Genomic DNA, 12,400 nt, shown 5'->3' on the forward strand with positions numbered 1-12,400 from the left:
CTTGCACGTTAAGTTGCAGAAATATACACCTCCTCTATATTTGGTGTATATACAAAGCCACCGAACTTACTAAGAGACAAGCCCTTTTCATGGCCATACGGTAAAGTAAGGTGTACACAACAGCCCCACTCCAGTATTTCCAAATCTTTGGTTTTTTGACTAGGCCCATCTGCTTGGACGAGGCTCCAATATGTCCTCATCTTAGCTACATTGATGGGGGTCCATCTATCGGGCCTAGCCCAAAAAAAAGCATGGGGGTTCTGGGCCACAAATTTTTGTTCGGACAAGTTTGTTTGAGCCGCCATCAAAGCCTCACTGGTGGACTCTGTCTGAGGCAAGAATGGCTAATGCCTCCTTCACGGAAATACCCTACGGTAGTGTTTCCCAAACAGTAATCCTGCATGCATGGTAGAAGAAATGAGGCAGCTGACCCACGGTTCAGATTACCAAATCTCTTCTGTTTATTAAAGAATTTTACAAAGGTTTATAAGGCCTCAAGATTAACATAAATGAACACCCATATTATCAATCATTATTCAATGACGTGTATGTGTACGTGTATGCGGTTTTGTCATGCACTAAGCTTATAGTCCTGCTTATAGCGCTGAGTAATCATAATTTGTTCCTCCTTCCCCCAGAAGGTCATCCTGACACTGACATTTTATTGATCGGTCATTATTAGGCAAACAATATCAGGTGCCTTGTTCAGGGCATGTATCCACATGTATTCTAGTACAGCATCACTATCTATTTGATCGAACAAAGTTCAATCTTGATAGTCAGACCACGCTGGAAGGAATCTGCCATCTGTTAAATATGAGCTAATGTTTGCCCAAGCTAAAAGCAGAGATCTTTGAATTAAAGTGACCTATACTGTATTGAATTATTATATATATATGATTGTTTAAATATATTTTCATTCTACTACATTCCCCCATTTGATAATCTATTTCAACATTCTTGCCCTAAAACAAAGTCCTGTCTCATCTGTCCTATGTAATTCTCCAACTCTTTTTCTTCTTGCTGTACGTTAGACGAGTCATGGCTATTCCATGACCCCCCCCCCCCCCCCTTGCCACAGACTTTGTACATAAGTTTTCAGATGCTGTCCTTTACATATTTAATGTTTTTTTAGTATTTGGGTATTTCTTCAGGGGTGCATGTGGTTCATCTGGGTATTCCTCGTAGTCGATGTTTGTCATCAAGGGAGTAGCATTGTCCATGGCTTTTTCACACATCTTCTTCAGGCATGGTAGAACACATCAGACGATAAAAGCTAGGAGAATGGGAATTGTTAGAATTGATATTCCTATTTGCATCAACATTTTCAAACTCCCCCCCCCCCCCATTCCACTAAAATATTTGTCCCAGGGGTCTGACGCTCCTGAATTTCTTTTGCGTTCTAATGACAGGCTTTCTAATTTCTTTATGGCTAGGGTTACTTTACCGTTGGGGCCTGGGATGTTTGTACAGCAGGTATCCCCAAACATTTTACACACCCCTCCTTTTTCTGCTAGAATCATAGCTAAGGCCATGATATTCTGGAAGGTCATAGTAGATGTGGCACTAAGCTGTTCAGCTTGTCCTTTAAGAGCCTCTATTGAAAAATTTACAAATCTTTGTTGATTATAATTCTAAATTTGTATTTATAGTAACTAGGGGCATTAGAAAAGATTAAAATCCTGCTTTTACTTGATCTCTAGCCTTAAACTCATTTGGAACCCCCCCTTGGTACCTTTTATTGTTTTACCTAGGTCAGGGGTCTGCAACCTTTACGACAAAAAGAGCCACTTGGACCCGTTTCCGAAGGAAAAAAAAAAAAACTGGGAGCCGCAAAACCATTGCGACATTTAAAACAAATATAACACTGCATATATTGTTTCTTACCTTAATGCTATATATAAAGGATCGTGCAGGAAGCTGTCAATCTGAAGAAAAAAAGGACTTTCACTTAACAATGTAAAATATATTTTTGCAAATTAATAGCTAATTAAAATATTTAATTTACCTGGTTAATGGGACTTTTGCTGTCTGCACATCAGGGCTGTTAGAAGTCACCTTCATTGTCACACAGGCTAGCTATCAGTAGCACCCTCATCATCCACCAAAAACACCCTCCATGTGGTAATAGCACCCCTCATCATCCAACAGCAGGATTTGCTGGTGGATGATGGGGGTGCTACTGCTGGGGGGAGGGTGTTGCTGGTGGATCATGAGGGTCCTACTCAGGCCTGTCTTTAATGTGGGGCAAAAGGGGCAGCTGCAACAGCTGGAGGCACCCTGATTGGGAAACAGAGCACTTCCCCCTACCCTGGGGCTCTTTAGCTGTTGCAAAACTACAACTCCCAGCATGCCCGGATAGCCAAAGACTGTTCAGGCATGCTGGGAGTTGTTGTTTTGCAACAGCTGGAGGCACCCTGATTGGGAAACAGAGCACTTCCCCCTACCCTGGGGCTCTTTAGCTGTTGCAAAACTACAACTCCCAGCATGCCCGGATAGCCAAAGGCTGTCCGGGCATGCTGGGAGTTGTTGTTTTGCAACAGCTGGAGGCACTCTGATTGTAATCCTCCCCCCCCCAGCCAATTTAATTCTCCCCTGATCCATTTGTGCCCTGATTAGAGGGGGGGGGGGAGAATCTCAATGAAAATACCACAGGGGGATCAGGGGGGTTCAATTTAAACCCCCCCCCCCCCCCCCCCGATCCCCCTGAGCAGGTCTGGACCCTACTACAAGATCCTGGGCCGGCCATACATTTACCTAATTTCCCCCGGTGGCTCCCCCGCCCACAGCCACTCATTAAAATCTCTCCCCCCCCCCCCCGCCCCTCATGATAACCCGGCCCTTCATTTTGTCACCCGCTCGCCGCTCCCTTACCCGCCGGCCACCATGCTGCCCAGACTGGGTACCGCTATCCACAGCCTTTGTGGCGCCAGCAGTGGAGGGCCGCCCCTTCAGTGACGTAAGACGTTCTCCTGCGCGGAGGAGGACGTCGTCACTGACATCAGGCTCGGTCCCAGGGGGGGCCAGCGAAGTCTCAGACCGGAGCGGAGCCGCGGCAAAGGTTTGAAAGAGCCGCATGCGGCTCCGGAGCCGCGGGTTGCCGACCCCTGACCTAGGTCATAACAGATGTAAATGATGACGTCTGTACAAACCTTCTTTCTGCATTGTTGAATACTGAGGCCACCCAATGTACAGACATTACTATACATATAGCTCCCTTCTGCTTAGTGTATGAGGTCATACATGTTACCATGGGGTACAAGACTGCTAGCACACTCAGTTTCTTACCAACTCTCTAGATACCGTCTTTGCCGTATACCACCTCTTTCTTCTTCCATTGGTCTCTCTCAGCATGCATTGCCGGTTCCTGCAAGAGACTTAAAGGGGTATTCCAGACAAAAACTTTTTTTTACATATTAACTGGCTCCAGAAAGTTGGTCGCCGCCCAGTGCTACGCCATTTTATGCTAGGGACGTTAGGGACCCACTCTAAATAGGTGGCCTTGACGTGGCGAGTGGGCTTGTACTTTTTGATCAAAAATGTATACTAACAACCTGTTAGTTTTTGATATTATGCTGAGAAGCAATTAGATCATTATACAAGATTGTAGATGTGCACCATGTCTGTTTTCTACCCAAATTCAGATTTGTAAATTACTTCTATTAAAAACTCTTAATCCTTCCAATAGTTATTAGCTTCTGAAGTTGAGTTGTTGTTTTCTGTCTAACTGCTCTCTGATGACTCACGTCCCGGGAGCTGTGCAGTTCCTATGGGGATATTCTCCCATCATGCACAGCTCCCGCGACGTGACATCATAATTGAGCAGTTAGACAGAAAACTTCAGAAGCCAATAACTATTGGAAGGATTAAGATTTTTTAATAGAAGTAATTTACAAATCTGAATTCGGGTAGAAAAACAGACATGGTGCACATCTACAATCTTGTATAATGATCTGATTGCTTCTCAGCATAATATCAAAAACTAACAGGTTGTTAGTATACATTTTTGATCAAAAAGTACAAGCCCACTTGCCACGTCAAGGCCACCTATTTAGAGTGGGTCCCTAACGTCCCTAGCATAAAATAGCGTAGCACTGGGCGGCAACCACCACCGCCGCAACACCAGTGCCCACGGGGGGGAAACGACCCATTGGCAGAGCGTCCCCAATGCCATTCAAACCAGTCTATGGGCCTCACCTCCTCGCAGCAACGGACGCCGCACAGCACCACACCAGTGTGAACAAGGTGTAATAACTCACTTACCATGCTCTCCCAGTCAGACTGGGAGGCTGCTAGGAAAGAAATGACCCTTGTGTAGCTAACTACTACTTATATAGGGTTGGTCTGAGGGGGTTAAATCTGTTTAACTTTCCGGAGCCAGTTGATGTATATAAAAAAAGGTTTTGCCTGGAATACCCCTTTAACCAGACAGATCCACACTCCCCATCCACCTGTACACTCTGTACCATCATTGTGGAAGGACAGGAGCACTGCAGCCTTGGCAGCCTCCGTCACTATTTAGACCCTTGGCTTCTGGGGCTGTTTCCTTCATGTGGCTCTAATCTTTTCGATGGACACTTTCTCTGGCCGCTCTCGGACTTTGAACACTTGAATTGCCAACTACAGATTGCTTCGCCCCAGGATTCAAGAAAACCTTCATTCCAATTGGCCCTTACTTGTGGGCAGTAACAAAAGTGTACCCGTACTCATTATGTCTTACCTTCAGATATCTTACACATATCAGTGAATATCTTCAACTCTACTTCTCTGAACCACCAGCTCAGATGAGTGGTTTATTGCAGTAGAACTTCATTGTGCGTGTGGTCACTATATATCCTGTCTTATGTATTACATATTTACATAACTTGGAACAAACTTACATTTATAACTCAGCATCAACCATGAATTCTCTGATATCCTATCATGGCTCTTGAATTTTTAACCTTATAAGTTTAAGACAATCAGCATCTTAGTGTTACACTAAATATATCATTATAAAGTTATCCACTCAAAATTGATATTATTCAAATAAATGCAATGTAGAATGTATAGGTATATCACAATGTGTATGCAGAGTATGTAAACACACTCAAGCGTAAACAGTAGATATGTAGTTTCTTTTATGTGACTGTGTTTCATTAGACCAAGGCTGTTCTGCCAATCTTCCTATAAGCCCGGCCATTCTCCTTCCACTCCTCTGTCACCAGTCACCGCCCCTTTGAGTCTGGCTCTCTGCTTTCCCTCAGGCTAGGTCATTCTTCAACAACCTTTTGAGTGTCCAGTGTCTCACTGGATTTCTGTGCTACTTTGCAACAAGAGACATACAAGACACATGTAACAGTACAGACATACAACACACAGGGCCCACATTCTCACCAAAAACAAAATGTAAAATAATAAAAATATACAGAGTTCTTTCAAAAATTGGGTAAAATCACCTTCAGTGAGCATTATTTATAATCAATAAACCATTAGTTGATTTTAAATGCTTAAGGTAATATTCATTAATTAATTAGTGATCACTTTTTTTTTTTTTAATTTTATTTTCCTTGGCCAAACTTCTTCTTTAGTTACTCCTATAATATAATCAGATCATTAATTCCATTTCCTTATACATTTTTGTTTCCTTGCATCCATCCTGCGCTTCTGTGAAAACAAACTTAATAAAATATCATCAGATATTAATACCACAAGGATTGTTTTTTTTTCTTTCCTTCTTTACCAATTTAAAAGGATCCATTACAACATAAACACTTACATAAACAACTTCACGCAAAAACATTCACTGGTCATACTCCATTTATTCCTAATTCATTTAATTTACATCACACATATACAACATACTTTATATCACAAGAACCATTCTATGAACGTCATCACATGACTACATACACCCAACTTTCCCAGAGTCCTAGCACATCATCTGCATTCCTTTCATTCATCTCGCTCATTGATCCATGACACCTTCAGTACATTCCTGAACAAAGTATTGACACTGTTTTACAGTTTAACCCCTTAATGACCAAGGACGTATATTTACGTCCTTGGCCAGCTCCCGCGATATAACGCGGGGTCACGCGGTGACCCTGCGTCATATCGGGTCGGTCCCGGCATGTATCTGAAGCCGGGACCCGAGGCTATTAGCGCGCGGCAGCGATCGCGGTGCCGCATGCTATTAACCCTTTAGACGTGGCGTTCAAAGTTGAACGCCGCATCTAAAACGAAAGTGAAAGCTGCCCGGCTGCTCTGTGGGGCTCATCGGGACCACCGCAGTGAAAATGCGGTGTCCTGATCAGCTGGGACACGAGCGGAGGTCCTCTTACCTTCCTCCGGCGTGTCCCTTCGGCGATTGATTGCTCCAAGCCTGAGATGGAGGCTTGAGCAATCGACCGCCGATAACCCTCATCAATGCAAAGCTATGGCTTTGCAGTGAACAGGGTATGAGATCAGTGTGTGCAATGTTATAGCCCCCTATGGGAGCTATAACACTGCAAAAAAAAAAAGTTAATAAATGTCATTTAACCCTTTCTCTAGTAAAAGTTTGAATCACCCCCCTTTTCCCATAAATATTTTAAATAAAAATTAATATAAACATATGTGGTATCGCCGCGTGCGTAAATGTCCAAACTATAAAAAATATATCATTAATTAAACCACACGGTCAGTGGCGTACGCGCAAAAAAATTCCAAAGTCCAAAATAACGTATTTTTGTTCACTTTTTATATCATGAAAAAATTAATAAAAAGCGGTCAAAAAGTCCGATCAATACAAAAATGGTACCGCTAAAAACTTCAGATCACGGCACAAAAAATTTGCCCTCCTACCGTCCCATAAGCTGTAAAATAAAAAAAGTTATAGGGGTCAGAAGATGACAATTTTAAACGTATACATTTTTCTGCATGTAGTTATGATTTTTTCCAGAAGTACGACAAAATCAAACCTATATAAGTAGGGTATCATTTTAATCATATGGACCTACAGAATAAAGATAAGGTATCATTTTTACCGAAAAATCTACTGCGTATAAACGGAAGCCCCCAATATTTACAAAATGGCGTTTTTTCTTAAATTTCGTCGCACAATGATTTTTTTTCCGTTTCGCCGTAGATTTTTGGGTAAAATGACTGATGTCACTGCAAAGTAGAATTGGTGGCCAAAAAATAAGCCATCATATGGATTTTTATGTGCAAAATTGAAAGGGTTATGATTTTTAAAAGGTGAGGAGGAAAAAACGTAAGTGGAAAAATCCGTGGTCCTTAAGGGGTTAAACAAACTTCTTGGGCTATTCTACATTCCTGTACCATAATATCACTTGCATAAACACTTTCAGCTCTGCTAATCCAACTTCATGGGTCTGCGTCTTCTGCAGCATCATCCTCCTAAACAGCAGCAGTCACCTTTACATTTCCCTTTGCATTTCAGCTTATAACTGTATATAACACTGCTGTATATGAATACCTCTATCCATTAACCATCAGTATATTCCAACTTTCAACTACTTTAATTTTCACATGGTTTTCCCTTCATAAATCACCTGCTTTTTCACCAAAATGTTGAGTCTCTATTTCTGACAACAATCCTATCAAGCTATTTACAACAATCTGCTCCTACTTCTTGCACACACCGGACCAAAAAACAACAATTTCCTCAACACAGTGCACACAGCCATTTGTCCACTCAAACTGCCATCCAAAATCACCAAGGAACATTCTTTAGGAAGCACTGAATCAATCCTACTCAACAACATAATTTACAACACAGACACACTTATGACATGACATATACAAACAATGTACAATATACTTCCTAGGACAGATCACAGAGGTATCTTAATAAGGTATCTTATTACCAGGGAAATCCTGCGACTTGCCAAATTCACGAATACCTTCTCTCACAGATCCCTGTAGGAAGGATTATTAGTTTCCCCCGGAATGCAACCTCTCAGAGCCTGTCCATACACACACATGCACAGTTTCAAGGGAAGGTCACAGAAATGTCTTATAGGCCGAGGGACTCCCATGTTTTACTTTGTTGTATACACGCACGTTCAAGACCGCCTCCAGGAAGACTCTTTGAACCTCTGGTGTCAAGCACCTAACCCACTAATACCTTACCTTGGCTGACAGAACAGAAGTATCTGTAGCAACAGTTATTAGTGCCTTCGGCTTATTCAGTTCCCCAGAGGCCCAACCCACCATGCATTCCCGGGAAGAAGTAACAAGTACACACACTCACACGTCAACACATATACCCGGGGAACAGATAAACACTTTTTGTGACAGGTCCAGTAAGTAGACCTCGAGCAAAAACTATACCTGTCTTTTTGTGGCCTGTGAGGCAATCGGCTAAGTCATAAGGCAACCAAGCGGGGGAGACCGCATACTGGCTAGGTTACAAGAAAATTTAGTCCTACCGTACTGAGGAGGTGATCAATCTCTCTCTGTGCGGGCGCCAACTGAAGTAGAATGACTTCTTCAGGTATACAGTGCTTATCTATTCCCGGCCAAATTGAATATATGATGCATGCATCGTAGGAGAAATGAGACAGCTGACCCACGGTTCAGATTACCAAATCTCTTCTGTTTATTAAAGCTTTTTACAAAGGTTTATAAGGCCTCAAGATTAACCTAAATCAACCCCTATATTATTAATCATTATTCAATGACGTGTATGCGGTTTTGTCATGCACTAAGCTTATAGTCCTGCTTTTCTCTATAAGTGCTGAGTAATCATAATTTGTTCCTCCTTCCCCCAGAAGGTCAGCCTGACACTGACATTTTATTGATCGGTCATTATTAGGCAAACAATATCAGGCGCTTTTGTTCAAGGCATGTATCAACATGTATTCTAGTACAGCATCACTATCTATTTGATCGAACAAAGTTCAGTCTTGATAGTCAGACCACGCTGGAAGGAATCTGCCATCTGTTACATATGAGCTAATGTTTGCATAAGCTAAAAGCAGAGATCTTTGAATTAAAGTTACATATACTGTATTGAATTATTATATATATATGATATTATGTTTAAATTTCCATTCTACCACACCAGCATGACTGTGTAAGGGTGTGTGTATATGTAGTGTCTTACTCTTTATTTTTGTAGGTGTAGTTTAGTGCTTCTTAGGGTACATTGACACGGCCGGAAGTTTACAGTCAGTTTCCCGCTAGGAGTTTGAGTGGCAGCGGAAAATTTGCAGTTCAACCTCACAGCAGGAAACTGACTGGGAACCCGCCAATGTGAATGTACCCTGTACTTATTATTTTATTTTATTTTGGGGGGAGGGGGGGCCAAAACCTTTAGCTGTTGCAAAACTACAACTCCCAGCCTGACCGTGCATGCTGGGACAGCAACAGCTAGAGGCACACAGGTTGGGAAACAATGAGTTAGGGTATGTTACCTAACTTAGTGTTTCCCCACCATTGTGCCTTCAGCTGTGCATAGCTGAAGTCTGTATTTTAGGTTCTCCCATAGAGATACATGGAGGGGCGTGTCGACTGCTGCTTTGTGCGGGGGGGGGGGAGAGCCACAGTCCCATGCAAAAGATCACCGGGAACCCCCACACAGACAACAATTTTAAACGCAAAAAAAAAAAATGCCAAAATTGCAGATTTTTGGTCACATCACAACCCATAAATTTTATTTTAACCCCTTAAGGTTGCAGAGCGTACATGTACGCCCTGCACCCTCTCCCCTTCTATAATGCGGGCTCAGAAGCTAAGCCCATGTCATAGCGGGGTGGTCCTGACGGGACCCATGTCTAATGCTGGACATCACCGATCGCGTTGATGCCTGGCATTAACCCCTTAGACGCCACCATCAAAGTTGATTGGGGCATCTAAAATAGAGAAAACCCAGTTCCGGCAGCTCAGCGGAGCTGATCGGGACCATCGCTGTGAAACCGCGATGTCCCAATCATCTGAAGGGACGGCTGGAGAGCCCTTACCTGCCTCCCCGTTGTCCGATCTGTGGCTCGATACTCGGGAAGCCTCAGCAACCTGGAGCAATCAAGCACAGATAACACTGATCAATGCTATGCTATCTAATTATTGCATGTTAAAGTCCCCTATAGGGACTATAAAATAGTGTAAAAAAAAATAAACATGTGGTATCGCACATGCGTAAATGTCTGAATTATAATAATATAACGTTAATTAAACCTTCACTGTCAATGGCGTATACGTAGAAAAAAGTCCAGAATTTCGTATTTTTGGTCACTCTGTATACACTTAAGGTCTAAAAAGCGTTCAAAAAGTCAGATCAAAATAAACATGATACCGATAAAAACTAGAGATCACTGCACAAAAAATGAGCCCTCACACTTCCCTGTATACGGAAAAATAAAAAAGTTATAGGTGTCAGAAGAGGACAATTTAAAACATGCAATTTTTTTTTTGTACAAAGTTATACAGGTTTGATTTTAATTTAATTCTATTAAAAAATTATAAGTTGTGTATCATTTTTAATCGTATGGACCTACTGAATAAAGAGAAGGTGTCATTTTTACCAAAAGGGGCACTTAGTAGAAGTGGAAGCCCCCAAAAATTACAAAATTGATTTTTTTTGATTTTTTTCCACAAATATTTTTTTTACATTTTTTTTTTTTTTTTTTTTTTTTTGTACCTTGGATTTTGTGGTGAAATGATTGATTTCATTACAAGTAAAATTGGTGTTGCCAAAAACAAACCCTCATATAGGTCTGTAGGTGAAAAACTGAGTTATGAATTTTTAGAACGTGAGGAGGAAAAAACGAAAGTGCAAAAAATGGGGAAAAAAACTCCTTAGGGGGTTGAAGTTTTCAAAAAGTTAGTACTTCACATTACTGGTACTAGTAAAAACTATAGCTCATGGCGCAAAAACTAAATATTCATACTGATCATTATAACCAAAAAAAATAACAACCCTGGCTCCTATCTCTTAAAACAAATTTGTCAAGCGTGCTCTAAAAAGTATTAGAAATTTTCTACCATTTTGCTGCTACTCAGGGAAAGATAAGTGGCGTTCTGCTCTCTGTGTTAAAGGTAAGAACAGGAAAGCATTATACAGCTTGGAGAGTAGACTAGGGGAGAGAAACCAAGGAGAAAGGCTTACACAAGTTAAAAAAGAGCAGATAAAAGGCATTCTGCTGGAGAAAATCATGTAGGCTGTGCACACGTAACACACTTGCAGTGCAAGTCTATGGCGGAGACTGGAGTTGACAGGATTTTGCAATTGTTTCCTGCAGTTATTTAGCCACGGGGGCTAAAATAAGAGGAAACATTTTATTTTTGTGGCATGTTTTCCTTCTTTTTACCACGTTGTCTGCCAATTGGCAACTGATTATAGTGGGTGTCCCCACTATGCAAGTTGGTGCAACACCACAGCACCACACATCTCCCCACAAGCTTTGCCTCTGCTTTGAATTATTTTGTGTTACTACAGTGTGGATATATCCATATCTTGCTCCTGAAACTGAATATTTTTACCCCCTCCAGTCAGGATACATTCATGGAGAACTACTTTACCAGCCAGCGTGACAACATATTCCGCAATGTTGAAGTTCTCATCTACGTTTTTGATGTTGAGAGTAGAGAGCTGGAGAAGGACATGCACTATTATCAGTCTTGTTTGGAAGCTATTCTTCAGAATTCTCCTGATGCAAAGGTGTTTTGCTTGGTTCACAAGATGGACTTGGTACAAGAAGATCAAAGAGACATGGTTAGTAGGCAGACTGTGTATATTAGAGAAAAAAATATTGTCAAATAAAAAGCTCTTACAACGTTTTACAACTTCGTAATGTATCTTTAATTATAATTTTGCACATTTTATGTTAAAGTGTGCCTCCAGAGTTTTAGGCAGTTTAATGTGAAATAACTATACTGCAGCACTTTAAATTTGATATCAACACAACAATACCTTCACTGAGTCCCTTTTCTCCCAGCTCCCCGCTGCTAGTAACTGTGCTTCCTGCTCCATCTCTATAGCACCTGTAACCAGCATGAAAACTAGTGTAATGTAACTGTACGAGACCAAGTGTTTTAGAATCAAATTACACTGTGTCTTGTGCTGGCGGTTGGTTCCTGTGGAGATGGAGCAGGAAGCTCCATTTCCTAATGCACAGTTACAAAAAGCATACACTTGTGAAGGTATTCCCATGCCAAATTCAAGCGATTTAGAAAAATTATTCTTGTGTACAGTGTTGCACTATAGTAATTTTTTGTACTGCTTAATTTTGGATTGCTGCAGCATCTTTAGTGAATAAAGCCCTGACACTGGCTCTCTGCTGCCCCCTCTGTTACGTCAGGAATTAATAGTAAGCTACTTTGCTACAAACAGTGATCCCATGTTAGCAGTTGCCTACTGGACTTTGGGGGAGCTATGTCATGTCCAGAGTAAGGGAGAAGGTGAAGCCACTGGCCA

General features: G+C 41.6%; 1 protein-coding gene across 5 annotated transcripts in view; it reads left to right on the top strand.

The window, feature by feature from the left end:
- LOC130291604 (ras-related GTP-binding protein A) overlaps positions 1–12,400 on the top strand; it is a 1,042,086-nt gene that overhangs the window by 970,494 nt on the left and 59,192 nt on the right. For all 5 annotated transcript variants that reach the window (XM_056540559.1, XM_056540557.1, XM_056540558.1 and 2 more), the window contains one exon: positions 11,476–11,698. In XM_056540559.1, the coding sequence (XP_056396534.1) occupies positions 11,476–11,698 (223 nt within the window). The remainder of the gene's footprint in view (positions 1–11,475; positions 11,699–12,400) is intronic.

The sequence above is a fragment of the Hyla sarda genome, chromosome 9 (assembly GCF_029499605.1).
Source record: "Hyla sarda isolate aHylSar1 chromosome 9, aHylSar1.hap1, whole genome shotgun sequence".
Taxonomy (NCBI): domain Eukaryota; kingdom Metazoa; phylum Chordata; class Amphibia; order Anura; family Hylidae; genus Hyla; species Hyla sarda.